The sequence below is a fragment of the Heterodontus francisci genome, chromosome 39 (assembly GCF_036365525.1).
Source record: "Heterodontus francisci isolate sHetFra1 chromosome 39, sHetFra1.hap1, whole genome shotgun sequence".
Taxonomy (NCBI): Eukaryota; Metazoa; Chordata; class Chondrichthyes; order Heterodontiformes; family Heterodontidae; genus Heterodontus; species Heterodontus francisci.
Window position 1 is genome coordinate 40,184,408 of NC_090409.1, and position 24,644 is coordinate 40,209,051.

At 58.4% G+C, this 24,644-nt stretch overlaps 1 protein-coding gene across 1 annotated transcript in view; it reads right to left on the bottom strand.

The window, feature by feature from the left end:
* Window positions 1-3,969: 3,969 nt before the first annotated feature.
* Window positions 3,970-24,644, bottom strand: part of iglon5 (IgLON family member 5) — a 31,350-nt gene continuing 10,675 nt past the window's right edge. The window contains exons 5-7 of the mRNA XM_068018738.1: window positions 21,158-21,278; window positions 6,124-6,275; window positions 3,970-4,067 (exon numbers count right to left, since the gene is read on the bottom strand). Of these exons, the coding sequence (XP_067874839.1) occupies window positions 3,970-4,067; window positions 6,124-6,275; window positions 21,158-21,278 (371 nt within the window). The remainder of the gene's footprint in view (window positions 4,068-6,123; window positions 6,276-21,157; window positions 21,279-24,644) is intronic.

Sequence of the window (24,644 nt, forward strand, 5' to 3'; positions counted from 1 at the left end):
GAAGGGGCTGAATGGGCCTCCTCCTGTTCCTGTGTAAACAGGCTCGAGAAGGGGCTGAATGGGCCTCCTCCTGTTCCTGTGTAAACAGGCTCGAGAAGGGGCTGAATGGGCCTCCTCCTGTTCCTGTGTAACAGGCTCGAGAAGGGGCTGAATGGGCCTCCTCCTGTTCCTGTGTAAACAGGCTCGAGAAGGGCTGAATGGGCCTCCTCCTGTTCCTGTGTAACAGGCTCGAGAAGGGGCTGAATGGGCCTCCTCCTGTTCCTGTGTAAACAGGCTCGAGAAGGGGCTGAATGGGCCTCCTCCTGTTCCTGTGTAACAGGCTCGAGAAGGGGCTGAATGGGCCTCCTCCTGTTCCTGTGTAAACAGGCTCGAGAAGGGCTGAATGGGCCTCCTCCTGTTCCTGTGTAACAGGCTCGAGAAGGGGCTGAATGGGCCTCCTCCTGTTCCTGTGTAAACAGGCTCGAGAAGGGCTGAATGGGCCTCCTCCTGTTCCTGTGTAACAGGCTCGAGAAGGGGCTGAATGGGCCTCCTCCTGTTCCTGTGTAAACAGGCTCGAGAAGGGCTGAATGGGCCTCCTCCTGTTCCTGTGTAACAGGCTCGAGAAGGGGCTGAATGGGCCTCCTCCTGTTCCTGTGTAACAGGCTCAAGAGGGGCCGAATGGGCCTCCTCCTGTTCCTGTGTAAACAGGCTCGAGAAGGGGCTGAATGGGCCTCCTCCTGTTCCTGTGTAAACAGGCTCGAGAAGGGGCTGAATGGGCCTCCTCCTGTTCCTGTGTAACAGAGCTAGTCCATGGCCTCCCGAGCTCGGGAACAGGGAGGGAATTTATACCCCCGTCCCGTGTGCGATGGCCCCCGAGCTCAAGCAACTACCGCCCAGTTGATGTTGGCGAACAGACGGGGATCAGACAGACAGTCCCCTTTCACTGAACATAGTGCATGACATCACGTCAAGCCTGCAGCACAGAAACAGGCCGTTCGGCCCATCTGCTGCGTGCCGGCTCCTCTCCCATTCCCCACCACCCCCCACCCCACCCTCTCCATTCTCACCAAAGGCTGCACCTTTCAATTGACAACGCACAAACCACACAATGAAAAGAGCCCTCAGTTTAAAAAAAAATGATCAATGGGTGCGTCTCTCGTCGCCCCCAGGGTCAAGGGGGCGGGAGTTGGCGGGGTTTGGGGAGCAGGGGCTGATTAATGCTCGTGCTGCACACACAGACTGAGAGTTAGACAACACTGAACCACAACACAAATGAGTCCTTGGAAGACGTGGAACTGAGATGCTTCACCGTTGGCCCCCCTGTTCGCCGAACGCCGAAATCTGAGTTGACTCTGTGCAATGAGGTTACCGTGGCAACGCCAGTGGGGCCTAGCAAAGGCCTGAGGCCTAAGTGCAGCCAACCGGCCTTTTATTTTAGGCAAGCCAGCCAAGGGGGGCGGGGGCTGACATTTTTACAGGTTCCCTTTCCACCTCAGCAACCCCAAACCCATCCCACATCTTACATTAACCACCACACCCTCCATCACACCCTCCCCTCCCACTGGTTACCAGTCCCTGCACAGACTGACCATAGGGCCTTGCCCCACTTGGCGCCAGGAGGAAATGGAGTTGGCCGTTACGGGGATTGAGAATACAATTGCAAGGGGGGGGGGGGGCAGGCTAAACCCTTTGTAAAGCCATCGGGGTCATGGGTCAGCACAGGGCAGGGCAGCAAACCAGAGGTCCGGCTGGTCAGGCCGGCCGGGCACGAGCAGCCAACTGAGTTACTGGGCAGGTTGCTTTGACCCCTTGAAGGGGTATCAACAAAGTACGGCTTCCATTTCCCCAGCGCCTGTCACCACCACGTCCCAAAGCCATTCGCAGCCAATGGAGTGTCGCATTCTGTACTGACCCTCCGACAGTGCAGCACTCCCCCAGTACTGACCCTCCGACAGTGCAGCGCTCCCTCAATACTGACCCTCCGACAGTGCAGCACTCCCTCAATACTGACCCTCCGACAGTGCAGCACTCCCTCAGTACTGACCCTCCGACAGTACAGCGCTCCCCCAGTACTGACCCTCCGACAGTGCAGCGCTCCCTCAATACTGACCCTCCGACAGTGCAGCACTCCCTCAGTACTGACCCTCCGACAGTGCAGCACTCCCCCAGTACTGACCCTCCGACAGTGCAGCGCTCCCTCAATACTGACCCTCCGACAGTGCAGCACTCCCTCAATACTGACCCTCCGACAGTGCAGCACTCCCTCAGTACTGACCCTCCGACAGTACAGCGCTCCCTCAATACTGACCCTCCGACAGTGCAGCACTCCCTCAGTACTGACCCTGCGACAGTGCAGCACTCCCTCAGTACTGACCCTCCAACAGTTTAGCACTCCCTCCGTACTGACCCTCCGACAGTGCAGCACTCCCTCAGTACTGACCCTCCGACAGTGCAGCACTCCCTCAGTACTGACCCTGCGACAGTGCAGCACTCCCCCAGTACTGTTCCTCCGACAGCGCAACACTCTTTCAGTACTGACCCTCCGACAGTGCAGCACTCCCTCAGTACTGACCCTCCGACAGCGCAGCGTTCCCTCAGTACTGACCCTCCGACAGCGCAGCGCTCCCTCAGTACTGACCGTCCGACAGTGCAGCACTCCCTCAGTACTGACCCTCCGACAGCGCAGCGTTCCCTCAGTACTGACCCTCCGACAGCGCAGCACTCCCTCAGTACTGACCCTCCGACAGCGCAACGCTCCCTCAGTACTGACCCTCCGACAGTGCAGCACTCCCTCAGTACTGACCCTCCAACAGTGCAGTGCTCCCTCAGTACTGACCCCCCGACAGCGCAGCGCTCCCTCAGTACTGACCCTCCGACAGTGCAGCACTCCCTCAGTACTGACCCTCCGACAGTGCAGCGCTCCCTCAGTACTGACCCTCCGACAGCACAGCACTCCCTCTGTACTGACCCTCCGACAGCGCAACGCTCCTTCAGTACTGACCCTCCGACAGTGCAGCGCTCCCTCAGTACTGACCCTCCGACAGTGCGGCACTCCCTCAGTACTGACCCTCCGACAGTGCGGCACTCCCTCAGTACTGACCCTCCGACAGTGCGGCACTCCCTCAGTACTGACCCTGGGGGTCTCGGCTCTTGAATGGAGAGTTGAACCCACGACCTTGTGTGTGGGAGGCGAGGAAAAGGGAGTGAGGTAAATTCACTAGACTATTTAAGAGAGAGAGTTGGAGGATATGGAGGCGAGCGGATGTTTGGCACGTCCACCGGGCACAACTACGATCGCAAACCTTTAGCGTCCAGGTGGCCTGCCCCTTTAATCATCCTTTAAGGGGACAGCACGGTTTGGGAGGGGTCAAGGGTCAGCCTTCCTTTCTGCCAATTTGCGCCCACTCCGTTGCATGTTTTAAGAGAAGGGAATTTGCCCCCTTCCCCCTCCTCCAAGGCCTCCATGGGCAATTGCCATGGTAACCGTGTAGGCCGGAGGCTGCGTCCGCAGCCCATTGGCATGGCTCAGTTTGGGGTGGGGAAGGGTCCAGCGGGAGGGGAGGGGAACCGACTGCGGGGCCCCCTCAGCGTCCGCCGGGCTTTGGGAGGTGGGTCAAGCGGCCAGAGAGCACGCTTGGGCTGTTCGACCATGGTGGGACAGCGGGGAGGGATGGATGTTCAGGGAGGGCTCTGTAGGCCGAGATCCCGCCCTCGCCCTCCATCGTTGGATGGTGATCCGTAGCTGGGGGGGTGCGGGGGTAGGTGGGAATTATACCCCGCTCCCCAAATCTGGGCGGGGGGTGGGGTGGGAGGAGAGGAATGGGTTGCTGAGGCTGAGCTCCCAGATCGGGGATCGAGCTCGGAATGGGATGAGCCCGGGAGACGTCTCGACCTTTCACCCCCTGGCGTCAACCGGCTCCCCCCTCCCCCACCCGCACACCCCTCCGCACCCCCCCCCCTCCCCTCCCACCCCGAGCCCTCAATGAATCGTTAATCGTTCCGGAACATCACTAAACAACTCGTGGCCACCAGCCAGAGCCAAAGACTGATCTCCACGGCAACCACCGCCCCATGGGATGGAGGCCCACCTGCAGGCAAAAGAGAGAGAGAGATGAGCAATATGGCCGACTGGCCTAGGCAACTCACACATACCCGCCCTCCCCTCACTCCCCTTCCCCCTCACCCCACTCCCCTCCTTTCCCCACTCCCTCTGCCTCTTACAACGCCTCCACAACCCCCCCCCCCGCCCAGCTCTCTCACTCTCCCCTCCATCTTTTCCTCTCTTTCTCTCTCTCTCTCTCTCTCCCCCTACCCCTCTGCGGGCCTCACTCTCCCGCCTCTCTCTCTGTTTCACCCCCTCTCTCTCTCCTCCCTCTTTCCGCCTCTCCCCGCCCCCTGCACTCTCTCTTCTCTCCCTCTCTCTTTCCCATTTTCTCTCTCCCCTCCCTCCCCTTAGTTTTAGTTTAGAGATACAGCACTGAAACAGGCCCTTCGGCCCACCAAGTCCGTGCCGACCATCAACCACCCATTTATTCTACACTAATTCCATATTCCTACCACGTCCCTACCTGTCCCTATATTTCCCTATCACCTCCCTATACTAGGGGCAATTTATAATGGCCAATTTACCTATAAACCTGCAAGTCTTTTGGCATGTGGGAGGAAACCCACGCAGACACAGGGAGAACTTGCAAACTCCACACAGGCAGTACCCAGAATTGAACCCAGGTCGCTGGAGCTATGAGGCTGCGGTGCTAACCACTGATTAACCATTGATGAAGGATTGGCTAACTAACAGGAAACAGAGAGTCGGGAGAAATGGGTCATTTTCAATGCGGGAACTGTAACTCGTGAAGTGCGACAGGGATCAGTGTTGGAGATGCAACTATCAAACATTCACATTAATGACGCGGATGACGGGACCGAGTGTATTGTCGTCAAATTTACAGAGGTTACAAAGATAGGTAGGAAAGCAAGTTGTGAGGAGGATACAAAGAGAGAGGAAAGGGATATAGATCGGTTAAGTGAGTGGGACAAAAATTGTTGCCGACGGAGTATAATGTGGGAAAGTGTGAGGTTGTCCACTTGGGCAGGAAGAATAGAAAAGCAGATTATTATTTAAATGGAGAGAGACTGCGGAATTCTGCGTTACTGAGGGATCTGGGTGTCCTTGTACATGAATCACCAAGGGTCAACATGCAGGTACAGCAGGTTATTGGAAGGCGAATGGGATGTTGGTCTTTATTGCAAGGGGGGGGATGGAGTATAAAGTAGGGAGGTCTTGCTACAACTGTACAGGGTATTGGTGAGACCACACCGAGAGTGCTGTGTACAGTTTTGGTCTCCTTCCTTCAGGAGGGACACACTTGCATTATTGGAAGCAGTTCAGAGAAAGTTCACTCGGCTGATTCCTGGGACGAAGGGTTTGTCTTATGAGGAAAGGTTGAGCAGGTTGAGCCTGTACTCAGTGGAGTTGAGAAGAATGAGAGGTGATCTTATTGAAATGTATAAGATTCTGAGAGGGTTTGACAGGGTAGATGGTGAGAGGATGTTTCTTTCCCCATGTGGGGGAATCTAGAACGAGGGGGGCACAGTTTCAGAATAAGGGGTCTCCCATTTAATACAGAGATGAGGAGGAATTTCTTCTCTCAGAGGGTGGTTAGTGTTTGGAATTCCCTTCCTCAGTGAGCAGTGGAGGCTCGGTCAGTGAATATATTCAAGGCTGAGTTAGACAGATTTCTGATTGACAAGGGAGTCAAGGTTTATGGGGAACAGACAGGAAATTGGAGTTAAGGCCACAATCAGATCAGTCATGGTCTTACTGTATAGTCAGGTAGGTTCGAGGGGCCGAATGGCCTACTCCTGCTCCTAATTCTTATGCCCTTATGTTCTCCATCTCCCTCTTGCTCTGCGTCTCTCTCCTCCTGCTCCTTCCAGCCCACTCTTTCCCCTCTCCCCCTCTCTCACCCCCATCCGTTCTGCTCCCTCAGTCCCTCTCTCCCCTCCCTCCATCTCTCAATCCCATCCTTTCTCTCCCCATCTCCCTCCGACTGTCAGAGGCAGGCATCAGCAGGCTGCTCCCAGTGAAACATGAAGAGAGTTACGGTCTGCCCACGGTCGGTGAACTCTGACCCTGACACTCACCGTGAAGCAGCATACTGGCGTTCGAAACTCCCAGTTTATTAGACGCAAAGCAGGTGTAATTCCCGTAACTCTCCTGGGACACGTTAAAGAACATCAACAGGGACCTTGTTCGGTCTTTCTGAATTCGCAATCCCTCAATACTGCCAGAGAGCCTGAGAGGAAAGAGTCAGAGTTAGACATCAAACACTCCCAGGACAGGTACAGCACGGGGGTTAGATACAGAGTAAAGCTCCCTCTACACTGTCCCCATCAAACACTCCCAGGACAGGTACAGTACGGGGTTAGATACAGAGCAAAGCTCCCTCTACACTGTCCCCATCAAACACTCCCCAGGACAGGTACAGTACGGGGGTTAGATACAGAGTAAAGCTCCCTCTACACTGTCCCCATCAAACACTCACAGGACAGGTACAGCACTGGGATTGGCTGCCCACTGATTTGGGAGCCTGAGTGCATCAACGAGGTGCAGCTGACAGTTGGAGGTTGCAGAGGTGGAGAGAGGAGCTACACTGAGCAAGGGAGAGCTTCTACAAACAAGCAGAGGAAAACTCCAACAACAATCACCTTTAAAAGAGAAGAAAGTGACATTCTTTTTTTGTTGGAAACAAGGCTTTGTCTGGAGGTGGGTGCTGAACACCAGTAATTTACTTTGGACTGTTGGGGGAGGAACAAGTGGCTGGAACAACAAGGGTGGGGCTGCCAATTCAACAGGAATCTGTGCTGCTGCAAAAGCACACAGGAAAGCTCCCTCCCCACCCCAATTGCCAAGCCTGGGTCAGCTGAAGCTGCCCAGCTAAACAGACGGAAGGGGATAGATAGTGCCTGGGCAGCTTCAGCTGACCCAGGTGAAGACGACTCCCCCAACCAGAAGACCGGAAGACCAACTTCAAAGACTGTTTTAAGTGTACTGTGAGCAGCACCTCCAGAAAGCAAGTCATCCCTTCCAGCCTGTCTTTACCTCTCCTCTCTTACCTCAGCCTCTCCACTAACCTGTTGTTTGTTTGTTTGTCTTTTCAAATTTTTCTGTGAATCTGTTATTTAGTGTGCAAGTCCACAATTTGGGGTGGGTTTAGCTCTTGGACCCATGGCAAGCCCTTCATCACCGGTGGCGGGGCCCTCTACTACCTACGCAGCTGCAGCTTCTGTGGCTGCCCACGTGGCCCCGTCACCCTTTAAATTATTGACATGCAGCCATGGGGTGAAGAGCTATCCCCACCCCAACATGTCTATTGAGGCCTGCGTTAAGGCAATGGCCGTGGTTGTCGGCCCCTCGGCCATTGTTGCGGCCTCAAAGATGTATGGGAAGGCTGTGTTCTTTTTGAAGACCGAGCGGGCGGTGTCCCTGGCCCTGAGTAAAGGGCTCACTGTGGGGGGGACCTTCCTGCCAGCGGACCCTCTGGGGGCCACTGCGCATCGGATAATGTTGTCCAACGTCCCACCCTTCATTCCCAGTGAGCCCCTCCTCCCCCACCTGCACCATCTGGGGGAGGTGAGGTCGGGGATCACCCCAGTCCGGCTTGGTCTTCGGGAGCACAGCCTCCAACATGTCTACTCCTTCCGCCGCCAGTTATTTATGCAGCTGGCGCGGGAGGAGGACACGGAGGGCCAATTTAATGTGGAGTTCCAGGGGACGGCCTACCGCGTCTTTTGGACCTCGGACGGGGCGCGGTGCCACGTCTGCAAGGGGGTGGGGCATGTTCGGAAGAACTGCCCCAACCTCCCGGCCGCCAGCTCCACCTCGGCGGCCCAGAGTGGTTCCACAGCACCTCCTCCCACTCCCCCCGCACATCCAACAGACACCGCTCAGTCGGTTCCGGAGGCTGTGGTTTTCACAGCCTCTGGCGGGGAGGGGAGCGTCCGTCCGAGCGGAAGGAAGACGCGGGGAAAAAAGAAACATCGTGAGGCGCGTCCCCTGGACACTTTGACTCAACCCGGACCTGAGCTCAGCCCAAAGCCCATTCCCATGGAATCCACCTGTCCCAGGGCTGGGCTCAGGCCCAGGGTGACTAAAAAAGGAAAAAAGGGTGCGGAGGCGGAGGCCTCTGATGACATGGAGGTCTCTGAGTCTCCGCGCCCAAGTGCGAAAAAGAGGAGAAGGCACCCCTCCACAGAAATAACACAGGGCCCTGAGGTGCAGGGCCCATCTGTTGGAGGGGAGCTGCCTCCTGTTTCTGGTCCTCAGGTGCCCCCTACCGCCACCACCAAGGCTGCAAAGTCCGGGCAGGTGCTCCCTATTCCTCAGGATGGAGGGGAGGGGATGGCCCCGGTACGTGAGGCCCCTCCTGAAGGAGTAAGTGGGGCCCTGCTTGTGGTGGGGGAGCCTGGGGAAACCGCCCATTCCGCCACTGCGACTGGGTCGGGTGTCCTGAATGAAGGGGAGGGCGAGGCCCCAGAGGGTCGGGCCTCCCAGCCGGAGTCCACCACCAACCAGGAGACACCCGACCCAGTTATAACTGAGAATGCTGCCCCATCTGCTGGGCCTGTGGGTGCTGGCGGAGCGGGAGATGGCCTCCTCTCGCCGCCTCCAGTCTCGGCTCCGGCTGGTTTCCCGGAGTCCGGAACTTCTGTCTCCCCTGGACCAGACATTGGCCTGGGGATGGAGGTGGAGGGGGGTCCTGAACCGCTGGTGCCTACAGGCTCCAGTTTCACAATAGAACCCAGAGAGGACTCCTCCGCCATCGATCCTGGGGGTGGGATCGTGACGGAGGCGGGACCAGCTGGCGCGGCCGGGACGTCCGCCCCACAGTGTGTGGTGGATGTGTCGGCCGCTGGCGGTGACGACCCGGAGGAGGATGGGGATTCGGTGCGGGGCACGGAGGATGATCTTGATTCCATCGCCAGTGAGGTGGTGGAGTCCCTCGTGCCTCCCACCGAATCTCCTCTCATCCCCACGGCGGAACTCCGGGATTTCCTCGCGGCTTGCAGAGGTTGCCGCAATAAAGTTCAGCTGGCCCTCGACCGTTGGTCGAATCTGGCGCTGATCATCCAGTCCGTCCGTGCCGCCCTTAAGATAGCGGGCAAGCGCGCGGACGTGAAACTGGTTGAGAGGCGCCGTTTTAATGTGTTCCTCAATGGGTTGCTGGGGGAGTGGAGGGCCAGGTTCACTTCCACTCCCTCCTCACAGTGAGGTATTGGTGACGGGTTTTACGTACCTTTGACATGAAGATAACCATAGCCAGCCTCAACATCAACGGCAGCAGAGGGGCTCACCGCAGATTTCACAATCTCTCAGTCCTTAGGGAAGGGAGATACGCGGTGAGCTTTCTGCAGGAAACCCACACCGTTCCGGGAGACGAAGCCACCTGGCTCCTGGAGTGGCAGGGTGGGGTCTACATGAGTCACCTCACCCCTATTTCTAGTGGGGTGGCTATCTTGTTGGCCCCGACTTTTCAGCCGGAGATCTTGGGGGTCAAGGAGCTAGTGCCGGGCCGCTTGCTCCACCTCGCCGTTCGCCTGGGTAGCGTGCCGCTCCACTTTGTGAACGTGTACGCGCCCAGGCCCGGCGCTTTGCAAGCGCGCTTCTTTGAAGAAGTGTCCGCTCTCTTGAGCTCCATCGATAGCGGCGAGTGCATCATCCTCGGGGGGGATTTTAACTGCACCCTCGAGGTGGGGGATCGCTCCGGTCCCCAGCGCGGCCAAGCGTCGGTGGAGAAGTTGAGGGGACTGATCAGCTCCCTTAACTTGGTGGACGTCTGGCGGAATCTCCATCCCGACTCCAGCGCCTTCACGTGGAGGTCTGGAGGAGGGGGGTCGCGAATCGACCGCCTCTACATTTCGCAGGCGTACGTCTCCCGTGTCTCGGCGGCCTCCATGCGGCTGGTGCCGTGCTCGGACCGCCGCCTGGTGTGGGCGGAGTTCACTCCGCTCCGCACGCGGGCGGGGTCTGCGTACTGGCACTTTAACAACCGGCTGCTGGAGGACGTGCGATTTCGGGACTCGTTCTGTCGATTCTGGGCCGACTGGAGAAGGAAGCAGGGGGGCTTCCCCTCCTTGAGGCTATGGTGGGATGTGGGCAAGACTCACATCCGCGTCTTCTGTCAGGAGTACGCGAAGGGGTCGACCAAGAGGCGGGAAGCCGAGGTCGGGCGCCTTGAGAGGGAGGTGCTCGACTTGGAATCCTGCCTCGGTCATGCCGTCGCGGACCCGGCCCTGTGGCAGGCGTACAAAGAGAAGAAGGGCGCGCTGAGGAACCTGCAGCTCATAGGGTCCCGAGGCGCGTACGTGAGGTCGCGGATCCAGATCCTGGAAGATTTGGACCGCGCCTCACCCTTCTTCTACTCGCTGGAAAAATGGCGGGGGGTCCGTAAGCAGCTCGTCGAGCTGCTGGCCGACGACGGATCCTCCATCACGGATCCGGAGGGAATGGGCCTCCTGGTCCGGACGTATTACAGTGCGTTGTTCTCTCCGGATCCGTCCAGCGAGGATGCGCGCAGAGTTTTGTGGGAGGACCTGCCGCAGGTCAGCCCGGAGGGCGCCGAAGGATTGGAGGCTCCGCTCACGTTGGCGGAGCTGACTGGCGCCCTCCACCAGCTCTCGAGGGGCAAATCCCCAGGGCTGGATGGGTTGACCGTGGAGTTCCTCAGGGCGTTCTGGGACGTCCTGGGGAACGATTACGCGCGGGTCCTGGGGGAAAGCCTGGCGACCGGGGAGATGCCCCTCTCGTGGCGCAGGGCGGTCATCGTCCTGCTGCCGAAGAGGGGCGATCTCCGCCTGCTTAAAAACTGGCGTCCGGTCTCCCTCCTCAGCACGGATTATAAGATCTTTGCCCGGGCTATGTCTACCCGCCTGGGCTCTGTGCTGGCCCACATGATCCACCCCGACCAGTCCTACACGGTCCCGGGCCGGTCCATCCAGGACAACATCCACCTGGTCCGGGACCTGATCCATCTTTCCCAGAGGACTGGTCAGTCGGTCGCCTTTCTCTCCCTCGATCAGGAGAAGGCGTTCGACAGGGTGGATCACGATTACCTTTTCGGGACTCTGCGCGCTTTCGGACTCGGGCCGCATTTTGTGTCCCGGGTCCGACTTTTATACGCCGCCGCAGAGTGTCTAGTCAAAGTTAACGGGTCCTTGACGGCGCCCCTTCGATTTGGGAGAGGAGTGCGTCAGGGGTGCCCCATGTCCGGCCAATTGTATACCATCTGCGTGGAGCCCTTCCTGTGCCTGCTTCGCAGGAGGTTGACGGGATTGGCTCTGCACGAGCCGGCCATGCGGGTCGTCCTCTCGGCTTACGCCGACGACGTGCTCCTCGCAATCACAGATCCCGTTGACTCGCGGAGGATGCGCGACTGCCAGCAGACCTTTTCTGCCGCGTCCTCCGCGAGGATCAATTGGGAGAAATGTTCCGGACTCCTGGTTGGTCAGTGGCGGGTGGACTCCCTGCCGGAGGAGATGACACCTTTTGCGTGGAGCACCACGCACCTCCTCTATCTGGGAGTCCACCTTAGTCCCGCTGAGGAAGCCTGGCCGGCAAACTGGCAGGAGTTGGAGGCGAAAGTCACCGCTCGGCTGGGGCGCTGGACAGGACTGCTCCGAGTGCTTTCCTACAGGGGCCGAGCGTTGGTCATAAACCAACTGGTGGCCTCCATGCTGTGGTACCGGTTGGTCACTTTGGCCCCGCCCCCTGTATTTGCCACCAAGATCCAGAAGAAACTCGTCGATTTCTTCTGGGGCAAGAGGAAACACTGGGTCTCTGCCGCGGTCCTGAGTCTCCCGATCGAGGAGGGCGGTCAGTCGCTGGTGTGCGTCCGCACCCAGGCTGCGACTCTCCGCCTTCGGACCCTGCAGAGATACCTGTACGTCGAGCGTCCTCCCAGATGGTGTGCGCTGGCGACGTATTTTTTCCGCCAGTGTCACTGCCTTCAAGACGACACGCAGCTCCCGGTGGAGTCCGTTAGCCGCGCCTCTCTGAGGGAGTTGCCTGTCTTTTACCGGGATCTTTTCCGAGTCTGGAACATGGTCGCCTCCAGTCAGGGCGCTCCCCCGCCGGCGGAGGAGAGCGCCTCGGCTGTCCGGGCGGCCGACTCCGGGGACGGTCCGGCGGGCGGAGGAGTAGCCGAAACCCCCGGGACGCCCCTCACTGCGGGTGGCGAGGGGGCTCGGGAGTGCGGAGCGATCCCGGCCGAGCTGACCCCCGCTGGGCCGGAACTGCTCATCGGACCCAGGCCCCGAAACCCTCCTCGGGAGCTGGTCCCGCACAACCCGAGCCGCCTCTCGGGAATGCCCTCCGTGCCATTCCAATCGGCGCGGAGGGGTTTCCTGTACGGGCTGCTCCTGCACACTTTCCACTTCCTCGCCCTCGTCAGCCGGCCGGACACGCCCTGGCGGTCCGCGTTGCCATCTGGCGGCGAGGGGAAACCCCGATGGAGGTCTCTCTACGCGGGAGTCTTCCCCCTTTACATCGGGGACCTGGGGTGGAGGGTGCTGCACAGAGCAGTCCCGTGCAATAGGCTTTTAAGTAGGTTCACGGACTCCCAGGCCAGCTGTACTTTCTGCGGCCTGGACGAGTCCGTGTTCCACATTTATACGGAGTGTGCGAGGTTGCAGCCCCTATTTGAGTATCTGAAGGGGCTGCTCCTCAAATTCTGGCTGCACTTCAGTCCCACGCTCCTGATCTTTGGGCACCCGGTGCGGAGGGGCTTGGGCCGGGAGGAGGATCTCCTCGTCGGTCTGTTCCTGGGCCTGGCCAAGGTGGCAATTCACAGGTCCAGGTTGCGGGCCGTCGGGGGGTCCGTCCTCCCCGATTGCCTGCCCCTCTTCCGCGGTTACGTTCGCGCCCGGGTGTCCCTGGAAAAGGAGCATGCAGTGTCCGCCGGTACGCTTGAGGCCTTCCGCGACCGGTGGGCACCGCAGGGACTGGAGTGCATCGTCGACGCCGAGAATGGCATTTTAATTTGAGTTTTTGTTTATTTATCTGTTTTAATAAAGTTATTTTAAAAATATAAGTGTGTATATAAAGGGGGCCTGAGGAATAAAGGCCCCCTCGACATAAAAAATATATAAAAGGGGCCTGGGGTATAAAGGCCACCTTATAAAAAAAAAAGAAAAAAAAAAAAAACGGGGGTTAGATACAGAGTAAAGCTCCCTCTACACTGTCCCCATCAAACACTCACAGGACAGGTACAGTACGGGGGTTAGATACAGAGTAAAGCTCCCTCTACACTGTCCCCATCAAACACTCCCAGGACAGGTACAGTACGGGGGTTAGATACAGAGAAAAAAAAAAAAAAAAAAAAAAAAAAAAAAAACGGGGGTTAGATACAGAGTAAAGCTCCCTCTACACTGTCCACATCAAACACTCACAGGACAGGTCCAGTACGGGGGTTAGATACAGAGTAAAGCTCCCTCTACACTGTCCCCATCAAACACTCACAGGACAGGTCCAGTACGGGGGTTAGATACAGAGTAAAGCTCCCTCTGCACTGTCCCCCATCAAACACTCCCCTGGACAGGTACAGTACAGGGGTTAGATACAGAGTAAAGCTCCCTCTACACTGTCCCCATCAAACACTCCCAGGACAGGTCCAGCACAGGGATTGGCTGGTCAATTTGGAGCACTTCCTGCCAGCAATCAGGGGGAGCAGCTGCACCTGTGCTGCAGCAACTGCAGAGTGGAGAGTGGAGACTGCAGCAACTGGGGAGAGAGACTGGAGAAAGGTGAATACAGAGTGGAGGGAAACCATCAAGGAAGGCTGCAATTTTTCTGGAAAGGTGGGTGTCAGGGCACCTGAAAGACTCTGAAGTTTAAACTGTTTGGGGGAGGGAGAAGAGGCCTGAAGACTCAGGGGTGGGGCAGCCAAATCCAGTAGGGGCCCCTGTGTTTGTATTGGTGTTACACACAGGGAGCTCCCTCCCCACCCCAACTGCCTGCTCGGGACAGCTGGAGTTGCCCGGGTGAAGACTGTCTTGTTAAAATCAGAAGAGGAGAGTACCGGGCGGCTCCAGCCGTCCCGGGCGAAGAAGCCTCCCCCAACTGGAAGACAACAAACAGTTTTGGACTAATTGTGATAAAGGTGCTCCAACTGGCAGTTGGATCAAACATCCTTTTCAGCCTTTCTCTCCCTTCCTCCACTCAGTCGCCTCAGTCACCTATCCTCCCCATTTCCTTTACCATCCTACCCCATCCTCCTCTACTCCCACTCCACCTTGTTTAAAGTTTGCTTTTTTTTAAAAATTGTGTAAATTTGTTTTGTTTCTTGGGGGTGGACGTGGCTCTTAGACCCCATGGCAAGCCCCTCTTCGCCGGTGGCGGGGCCTTCCCGTTCATATGCTGCTGCGGCTGCTGCAGCTGCACCTGTTGCCCCGTCACCTTTTGCTTTATTAACAACGAAGCATGGGGTCAAGAGCTACGTCCACCCGAACATGACTATAGAGGCATGCGTGAAAGCAATGGCCGAGGTTGTCGGCCCTTCGGCCATTGTTGCAGCCTCTAAAATGTACGGGAAGGCAGTGTTTTTCCTGAAGACCGAGCGGGCGGTGTCCCTGGCTCTGAGCAAGGGGCTCACCGTGGGCGGGACCTTTCTGCCAGTGGACCCCCTGGAGGCCACTGCGCAAAGGCTCATTTTATCCAATGTCCCACCCTTCATCCCTGGTGAGCTCCTCCTTCCCCACCTGCACCATCTGGGGGAGGTAAAGACGGGGCTCACCCCAGTCCCGCTCGGTCTTCGGGAGAACAGCCTCCGACACGTCTACTCCTTCCGCCGCCAGTTATTCATGCAGCTGGCGCGGGAGGAGGTGACAGAGGGCCACTTCAATGTAGAATTCCAGGGGACGGCCTACCGCGTCTTCTGGACCTTGGACGGGGTGCGGTGCCATGTCTGTAAGGGGGTGGGGCATGTTCGTAAGAACTGCCCCAACCTCCCGGCTGCCAACTCCAACTCAGCGGCCCAGGGTGGCGACGCTGCACCTCCTCCCACCCCCACTACACCACCACCAGATACCATTCAGTCGGTACCGGAGGCTGTGGTTTTCACGGCCTCCGGCAGGGAGGGGGGTGACCGTCCAAGTGGAAGGAAGGCGCGGAGGAGAAATAAACATCGAGAGGCGCGTCCCCTGGATATCGTGACACTACCCGAGCCTGAGCTCAGCCCAAGGCCCGATCTCGGGAAGTCAAATTGCCCCAGGGCTGGGCTCAGGCCCAGGGTGAATAAAAAAAAGGAGAGTGTGGAGGTGGAGGCCTCTGATGATATGGAGGTCTCTGAGCCTCCGCACACAACTGGGAAAAAGAGGAGAAGGCACCCCTCCACAGAGGTAACAAGGGGCCCTGAGGCGCAGGGCCCATCTGTTGGAGGGGAGCTGTCTCCTGTTTCGGGTCCCCAGGTTTCCCCTACCGCCACCACCAAGGCTGCAAAGTCCGGGCAGGTGCTCCCAATTCCTCAGGATGGAGGGAAGGGGATGGCCCCGGTACATGAGGCCCCTACTGAAGGAGTAAGTGGGGCCCTGCTTGTGGTGGGGGAGCCTGGGGAAGCCGCCCATTCTGCCACTGCTACTGGGTCGGGTGTCCTGAATGAAGGGGAGGGCGAGGCCCCAGAGGGTCGGGCCTCCCAGCCGGAGTCCACCACCAACCAGGAGACACCCGACCCAGTTATAACTGAGAATGCTGCCCCACCTGCTGGGCCTGTGGGTGCTGGCGGAGCGGGAGATAGCCTCCTCCCTCCGCCTCCAATCTCGGCTCCGGCTGGTTTCCCGGAGTCCGGAACTTCTGTCTCCCCTGGACCACTCATTGCCCTGGGGACGGAGGTGGAGGGGGGTCCTGAACCGCTGGTGCCTACAGGCTCCAGTTTCACAATAGAACCCAGAGAGGACTCCTCCGCCATCGATCCTGGGGGTGGGATCGTGACGGAGGCGGGACCAGCTGGCGCGGCCGGGACGTCCGCCCCACAGTGTGTGGTGGATGTGTTGGCCGCTGGCGGTGACGACCCGGAGGAGGATGGGGATTCGGTGCGGGGCACGGAGGATGATCTTGATTCCATCGCCAGTGAGGTGGTGGAGTCCCTCGTGCCTCCCACCGAATCTCCTCTCATCCCCACGGCGGAACTCCGGGATTTCCTCGCGGCTTGCAGGGGTTGCCGCAATAAAGTTCAGCTGGCCCTCGACCGTTGGTCGAATCTGGTGCTGATCATCCAGTCCGTCCGTGCCGCCCTTAAGATAGCGGGCAAGCGCGCGGACGTGAAACTGGTTGAGAGGCGCCGTTTTAATGTGTTCCTCAATGGGTTGCTGGGGGAGTGGAGGGCCAGGTGCACTTCCACTCCCTCCTCACAGTGAGCTGTTGGTGACGGGTTTTAAGTACCTTTGACATGAAGATAACCATAGCCAGCCTCAACATCAACGGCAGCAGAGGGGCTCACCGCAGATTTCACAATCTCTCAGTCCTTAGGGAAGGGAGATACGCGGTGAGCTTTCTGCAGGAAACCCACACCGTTCCGGGAGACGAAGCCACCTGGCTCCTGGAGTGGCAGGGTGGGGTCTACATGAGTCACCTCACCCCTATTTCTAGTGGGGTGGCTATCTTGTTGGCCCCGACTTTTCAGCCGGAGATCTTGGGGGTCAAGGAGCTAGTGCCGGGCCGCTTGCTCCACCTCGCCGTTCGCCTGGGTAGCGTGCCGCTCCACTTTGTGAACGTGTACGCGCCCAGGCCCGGCGCTTTGCAAGCGCGCTTCTTTGAAGAAGTGTCCGCTCTCTTGAGCTCCATCGATAGCGGCGAGTGCATCATCCTCGGGGGGGATTTTAACTGCACCCTCGAGGTGGGGGATCGCTCCGGTCCCCAGCGCGGCCAAGCGTCGGTGGAGAAGTTGAGGGGACTGATCAGCTCCCTTAACTTGGTGGACGTCTGGCGGAATCTCCATCCCGACTCCAGCGCCTTCACGTGGAGGTCTGGAGGAGGGGGGTCGCGAATCGACCGCCTCTACATTTCGCAGGCGTACGTCTCCCGCGTTTCGGCGGCCTCCATGCGGCTGGTGCCGTGCTCGGACCACCGCCTGGTGTGGGCGGAGTTCACTCCGCTCCGCACGCGGGCGGGGTCCGCGTACTGGCACTTTAACAACCGGCTGCTGGAGGACGTGCGATTTCGGGACTCGTTCTGTCGATTCTGGGCCGACTGGAGAAGGAAGCAGGGGGGCTTCCCCTCCTTGAGGCTATGGTGGGATGTGGGCAAGACTCACATCCGCGTCTTCTGTCAGGAGTACGCGAAGGGGTCGACCAAAAGGCGGGAAGCCGAGATCGGGCGCCTTGAGAGGGAGGTGCTCGACTTGGAATCCCGCCTCGGTCATGCCGTCGCGGACCCGGCCCTGTGGCAGGCGTACAAAGAGAAGAAGGGCGCGCTGAGGGACCTGCAGCTCATAGGGTCCCGAGGCGCGTACGTGAGGTCGCGGATCCAGATCCTGCAAGATTTGGACCGCGCCTCACCCTTCTTCTACTCGCTGGAAAAATGGCGGGGGGTCCGTAAGCAGCTCGTTGAGCTGCTGGCCGACGACGGATCCTCCATCACGGATCCGGAGGGAATGGGCCTCCTGGTCCGGACGTATTACAGTGCGTTGTTCTCTCCGGATCCGTCCAGCGAGGATGCGCGCAGAGTTTTGTGGGAGGACCTGCCACAGGTCAGCCCGGAGGGCGCCGAAGGATTGGAGGCTCCGCTCACGTTGGCGGAGCTGACTGGCGCCCTCCACCAGCTCTCGAGGGGCAAATCCCCAGGGCTGGATGGGTTGACCGTGGAGTTCCTCAGGGCGTTCTGGGACGTCCTGGGGGACGATTACGCGCGGGTCCTGGGGGAAAGCCTGACGACCGGGGAGATGCCCCTCTCGTGGCGCAGGGCGGTCATCGTCCTGCTGCCGAAGAGGGGCGATCTCCGCCTGCTTAAAAACTGGCGTCCGGTCTCCCTCCTCAGCACGGATTATAAGATCTTTGCCCGGGCTATGTTTACCCGCCTGGGCTCCGTGCTGGCCCACATGATCCACCCCGACCAGTCCTACACGGTCCCGGGCCGGTCCATCCAGGACAACATCCACCTGGTCCGGGACCTGATCCATCTTTCCCAGAGGACTGGTCAGTCGGTCGCCTTTCTCTCCCTCGATCAGGAGAAGGCGTTCGACAGGGTGGATCACGATTACCTTTTCGGGACTCTGCGCGCTTTCGGACTCGGGCCGCATTTCGTGGCCCGGGTCCGACTTTTATACGCCGCCGCAGAGTGTCTAGTCAAAGTTAACGGGTCCTTGACGGCGCCCCTTCGATTTGGGAGAGGAGTGCGTCAGGGGTGCCCCATGTCCGGCCAATTGTATACCATCTGCGTGGAGCCCTTCCTGTGCCTGCTTCGCAGGAGGTTGACGGGATTGGCTCTGCGCGAGCCGGCCATGCGGGTCGTCCTCTCGGCTTACGCCGACGACGTGCTCCTCGCAATCACAGATCCCGTTGACTTGCGGAGGATGCGCGACTGCCAGCAGACCTTTTCTGCCGCGTCCTCCGCGAGGATCAATTGGGAGAAATGTTCCGGACTCCTGGTTGGTCAGTGGCGGGTGGACTCCCTGCCGGAGGAGATTACACCTTTTGCGTGGAGCACCACGCACCTCCTCTATCTGGGAGTCCACCTTAGCCCCGCTGAGGAAGCCTGGCCGGCAAACTGGCAGGAGTTGGAGGCGAAAGTCACCGCTCGGCTGGGGCGCTGGACAGGACTGCTCCGAGTGCTTTCCTACAGGGGCCGAGCGTTGGTCATAAACCAACTGGTGGCCTCCATGCTGTGGTACCGGTTGGTCACTTTGGCCCCGCCCCCTGTATTTGCCACCAAGATCCAGAAGAAACTCGTCGATTTCTTCTGGGGCAAGAGGAAACACTGGGTCTCTGCCGCAGTCCTGAGTCTCCCGATCGAGGAGGGCGGTCAGTCGCTGGTGTGCGTCCGCACCCAGGCTGCGACTCTCCGCCTTCGGACCCTGCAGAGATACCTGTACGTCGAGCGTCCTCCCAGATGGTGTGCGCTGGCGACGTATTTTTTCCGCCAGTGTCACTGCCTTCAAGACGACACGCAGCTCCCGGTGGAGTCCGTTAGCCGCGCCTCTCTGAGGGAGTTGCCTGTCTTTTACCGGGATCTTTTCCGAGTCTGGAACATGGTCGCCTCCACTCAGGGCGCTCCCCCGCCGGCGGAGGAGAGCGCCTCGGCTGTCCGGGCGGCCGACTCCGGGGACGGTCCGGCGGGCGGAGGAGTAGCCGAAACCCCCGGGGCGCCCCTCACTGCGGGTGGCGAGGGGGCTCGGGAGTGCGGAGCGATCCCGGCCGAGCTGACCCCCGCTCGGCCAGAACTGCTCATCGGACCCAGGCCCCGAAACCCTCCTCGGGAGCCGGTCCCGCACAACCCGAACCGCCTCTCGGAAATGCCCTCCGTGCCATTCCAATCGGCGCGGAGGGGTTTCCTGTATGGGCTGCTCCTGCACACTCTCCACTTCCTCGCCCTCGTCAGCCGGCCGGACACGCCCTGGCGGTCCGCGTTGCCATCTGGCGGCGAGGGGAAACCCCGATGGAGGTCTCTCTACGCGGGAGTCTTCCCCCTTTACATCGGGGACCTGGGGTGGAGGGTGCTGCACAGAGCAGTCCCGTGCAATAGGCTTTTAAGTAGGTTCACGGACTCCCAGGCCACCTGTACTTTCTGCGGCCTGGACGAGTCCGTGTTCCACATTTATACGGAGTGTGCGAGGTTGCAGCCCCTATTTGAGTATCTGAAGGGGCTGCTCCTCAAATTCTGGCTGCACTTCAGTCCCACGCTCCTGATCTTTGGGCACCCGGTGCGGAGGGGCTCGGGCCGGGAGGAGGATCTCCTCGTCGGTCTGCTCCTGGGCCTGGCCAAGGTGGCAATTCACAGGTCCAGGTTGCGGGCCGTCGGGGGGTCCGTCCTCCCCGATTGCCTGCCCCTCTTCCGCGGTTACGTTCGCGCCCGGGTGTCCCTGGAAAAGGAGCATGCGGTGTCCGCCGGTACGCTTGAGGCCTTGCGCGACCGGTGGGCACCGCAGGGACTGGAGTGCATCGTCGACGCCGAGAATGGCATTTTAATTTGAGTTTTTTTGTTTATTTATCTGTTTTAATAAAGTTATTTTAAAACTGTAAATATGTACATAAAGGGGGCCTGAGGGATAAAGGCCCCCTCGATGTGAAAAATATAAAAGGGGCCCGGGGTATAAAGGTCACCTTGTGAAAAAAAAAGAAAAAAAAAAAAAAAAACGGGGGTTAGATACAGAGTAAAGCTCCCTCTGCACTGTCCTCATCAAACACTCCCAGGACAGGTACAGATGATCTAGGTTATTATCACATGGCTGTTTGTGGGATCTTGCTGTGTGGAATTGTCTGCCACATTTCCTATATTACAACAGTGAGCACACTTCAAAACAAGGACTTCATTGGCTGTGAAGTTTTGGGATGGCCTGAGGTGGAGAAAGATGGGGCTCAAATCTCAGGTAAAAGTGTAAAAGAATTCAAATCTCTCGCTCCCTGTTTCTCTCTCTCTCTCTGTCTCCCTTTCTCCCTCTCTCTCTCTGTCTTTATCTCTCTCTCTCTCTGTCTTTATCTCTCTCTGTCCCTCTGTCTCTGTCTCTCTCTGGCTTTATCTCTCTCTGGCTTTATCGCTCTCTGTCTATCTCTCTCTCTCTCTCTACATCTTTCTCTCTCTCTCTCTGTCTCTCTCTTTAACTCTCTCTCTGTCTTTATTTCTCTCTCTCTCTGTCTCTCTCTTTGTCTTTATCTCTCTCTGTCACTCTTTATCTCTCTCTGTGTCTCTCTTTATCTCTCTCTCTCTGTCTCTGTCTTTATCTCAGTCTCAATCTCTCTCTCTCTCTCTCTTTGTCTCGCTCTGTCTCCCTCCCTCTGTCTCCCTCCCTCTTTCTCTCTCCCTCTTTCTCTCTCCCTCTTTCTCTCTCCCTCTGTCTCTCGCTCTGTCTCCCTCCCTCTGTCTCCCTCCCTCTGTCTCCCTCCCTCTGTCTCCCTCCCTCTGTCCCCCTCCTTCCCTCGGAGTGACAGAGGGAGCTGCGAGCCGTCCCAGTCTCTGTATCTGTTGCGTCCTCACCTCTTCTCCTCCTTATACCACTGAAAGTCTGCTGCAGGGACGGAGAGAGCCTCGCACCGGAGAACAGCTGCGTGACCCTTCCTCACTGTCACATTCCTCACGTCCGTGATCATCGGTGCGTCTGCCAGGGAGAGAAAGCTGAGTGTGAGTGCGTTACATCAGAAACTCCCGCACCGCTGCCCTCACCGGAGGAGGGGGGGGAGGAGAGGAGGGGGCAGAGGGGAGAGGGAGAGGGAGGGGTAGAGGGGAGAGGGAGGGGTAGAGGAGGAGCGGCAGAGGGGAGAGGGAGGGGTAGAGGAGGAGGGGCAGAGGGGAGAGGGAGAGGGAGGGGTAGAGGAGGAGGGGCAGAGGGGAGAGGGAGGGGTAGAGGAGGAGGGGCAGAGGGGAGAGGGAGAGGGAGGGGTAGAGGAGGAGGGGCAGAGGGGAGAGGGAAGGGTAGAGGAGGAGGGGCAGAGGGGAGAGGGAGAGGTAGAGGAAGAGGGGCAGAGGGGAGAGGGAGGGGTAGAGGAGGAGGGGCAGAGGGGAGAGGGAGGGGTAGAGGAGGAGGGGCAGAGGGGAGAGGGAGGGGTAGAGGAGGAGGGGGAGAGGGAGAGGGAGGGGTAGAGGAGGAGGGGCAGAGGGGAGAGGGAAGGGTAGAGGAGGAGGGGCAGAGGGGAGAGGGAGAGGGAGGGGTAGAGGAGGAGGGGCAGAGGGGAGAGGGAGGGGTAGAGGAGGAGGGGCAGAGGGGAGAGGGAGGGGTAGAGGAGGAGGGGCAGAGGGGAGAGGGAGGGGTAGAGGAGGAGGGGCAGAGGGGAGAGGGAAGGGTAGAGGAGGAGGGGCAGAGGGGAGAGGGAGGGGTAGAGGAGGAGGGGCAGAGGGGAGCGGGAGGGGTAGAGGAGGAGGGGCAGAGGGGAGAGGGAGGGGTAGAGGAGGAGGGGCAGAGGGGAGGGGGAGGGCTGGAGACGAGGAGGGGAGGCGCGGAAGTGTGGTTTTAGAGGAGGAAAACAGAGAGAGAGAGAGAGACAGAGAGATGGGGAGAGAAGGAGGGACAATGAAGGAGGGAGCGAGAGAGGGAAGGAGAGAGGGAGCAAGAAGGAGGGAGGAGAAAGAGGAGAGAAAGGGAAAGGCGAGTCAAAGACTGAGAAAGAAAGAGGAGAGGAGGAGGGATAAAAAGAGGAGCACAGAAAGAGGCCATTGGGCCCATCCACTCCGTGCCAGCTCTCCACAAAGCTATGCAGTCATTCCCACTCCCCGGGCTCGATCCCCCTACCCCTACAAGTCTAATTCTCTCTGGTGTCCATCCAACTTCCTCTTGGAGGCATTCATCGTCTCCCCTTCCACTGCACTTGTAGGCAGTGAGTTCCAGATCCATTAGCACACGCTGTGTAAACAAGTGCTGCCTCATATTTCCCCTGTATCTTGTGTCCAAAACGTTTGATCTGTGTCCCCTCATCCTTGTCCCATTAGTTAATGGGAACAGTTTTTCATTGTCTAAGTCTGTCATAATCTTGTGCACTTCTATTAAATCTCCCATCAATCTCCTTTACTCCAGGGAGAACAACCCCAGCTTTTCCAACCTAACCTTGTAACTAAAATTCCTCATCCCGGGAACCATTCTGGTAAATCTCCTCTGCACCCTCTCAAGGACCCTCACATCCTTCCTGAAGTGTGGTGACCAGAACTGGACACAATACTCCAGTTGGGACCTAACCAGAGCTTTATAAACGTTCAGCATAACTTCCCTGCTTTTGTACTCAATGCCTCTATTTATAAATCCCAAGATCCCATATGCTTTACTCACCACTCTCTCAATATGTCCTGCCACCGTCAATGATCGCAGGTCCCTCTGTTCCTGCACGCTCTTTAGACCTGTGCCATTAAGTGTACATTGCTTCTCCTTATTCCTTCTGCCAAAATGCATCACCTCACACTTGTCTGTATTAAATTCCATCTGCCACTTGTCTGCCCATTCTGCCAGCCTATCTATGTCCTGTTGCAGGTGGTTCATATCATGCTCAGTGTTTGCCACACCTCCAGGTTTGGTATCATTGGCAAATTTTGAGATTCTCCTCTGTATTCCAAGATCCTAATCATTTATATATAGCAGAAAAAGCAGTGGTCCCAGCACTGACCCTTAGGGAACACCACTGTCTACCGTCCTCCAGTCCGAAAAACACCATTTACCACCACTCACCGTTTTAGTGAGGTGCGGGGAGGGGGGGGGGGGGAGAGAGAGAGAGAGAGAGAGAAGAGAGAGAGAAGAGAGAGAGCAGAGAGAGAGCAGAGAGAGAGGAGAGAGAGAAGAGAGAGAGCAGAGAGAGAGCAGAGAGAGAGCAGAGAGAGAGGAGAGAGAGAAGAGAGAGAAGAGAGAGGTGAGAGGGGAGAGGGGTGAGGGTAAAGGAGAGGGAGAGAGAGAGGGTGAGGGTGAGGGAGAGGGTGAGGCTGAGGGTAAAGGAGAGGGAGAGAGAGAGGTTGAGGGTGAGGGAGAGGGGAAAGGGTGAGGCTGAGGGTCAAGGAGAGGGAGAGGGCGAGGGAGAGAGGGCGAGGGCGAGAGGGCGAGGGAGAAGGAGAGGGCGTGGGAGAGCGAGAGAGTGAGGGTGAGGGTGAGAGAGAGAGTGAGGGTGAGAGAGAGAGTGAGGGTGAGAGAGAGAGTGAGGGTGAGAGAGAGAGTGAGAGAGAGAGTGAGGGTGAGAGAGAGAGAGAGAGAGTGAGGGTGAGAGAGAGAGAGAGAGAGAGAGTGAGGGTGAGGGAGAGAGAGAGAGTGAGGGTGAGAGAGAGAGTGAGGGTGAGAGAGAGAGTGAGGGTGAGAGAGAGAGTGAGAGAGAGAGTGAGGGTGAGAGAGAGGGTGAGAGAGAGAGTGAGAGAGAGAGTGAGGGTGAGAGAGAGAGAGAGTGAGGGTGAGAGAGAGAGAGAGAGAGTGAGGGTGAGAGAGAGAGAGAGAGAGAGAGAGAGAGTGAGGGTGAGGGAGAGAGAGAGAGGGTAAGGGAGAGGGTGAGGGTGAGGAAGAGAGGGTGAGGGAGAGGATGAGGGAGAGGATGGGGGACAGGGCGAGGGACAGGGTGAGGAACAGGGTGAGTGTGAGGGCGAGGGATAGAGGATGAGGGAGAGGGTGAGGGAGAGGGTGAGGGAGAGATGGTGAAGGTGAGGGAGAGGGTGAGAGGGTGAGGGAGAGGCTGACAGAGAGGGTGAAGATGAGGGCGAGTGTGAGGGAGAGGGCGAGGTAGAGAGGCTGATGGAGAGAGGGTGAGGGAGGGGGTGAGGGTGAGTATGAGGGAGGGGGTTAGGTAGAGGGAAAGGGAAAGGATGAGTGAGAGGGTGAGGTCGAGGGGCAGAGGGTGAGGGAGTGGGTGAGTTTGAGGGAGGTGGTGAGGCAGCGGGAGAGAAGGTGAGGGAGAGGGAGAGAAGGTGAGGGAGAGGGAGAGTGTGAGGGAGTCTGTGAGGGAGAGTGTGAGGGAGAGGGAGAGTGTGAGGGAGAGTGTGAGGGAGAGGGAGAGGGAGAGGGTGAGGG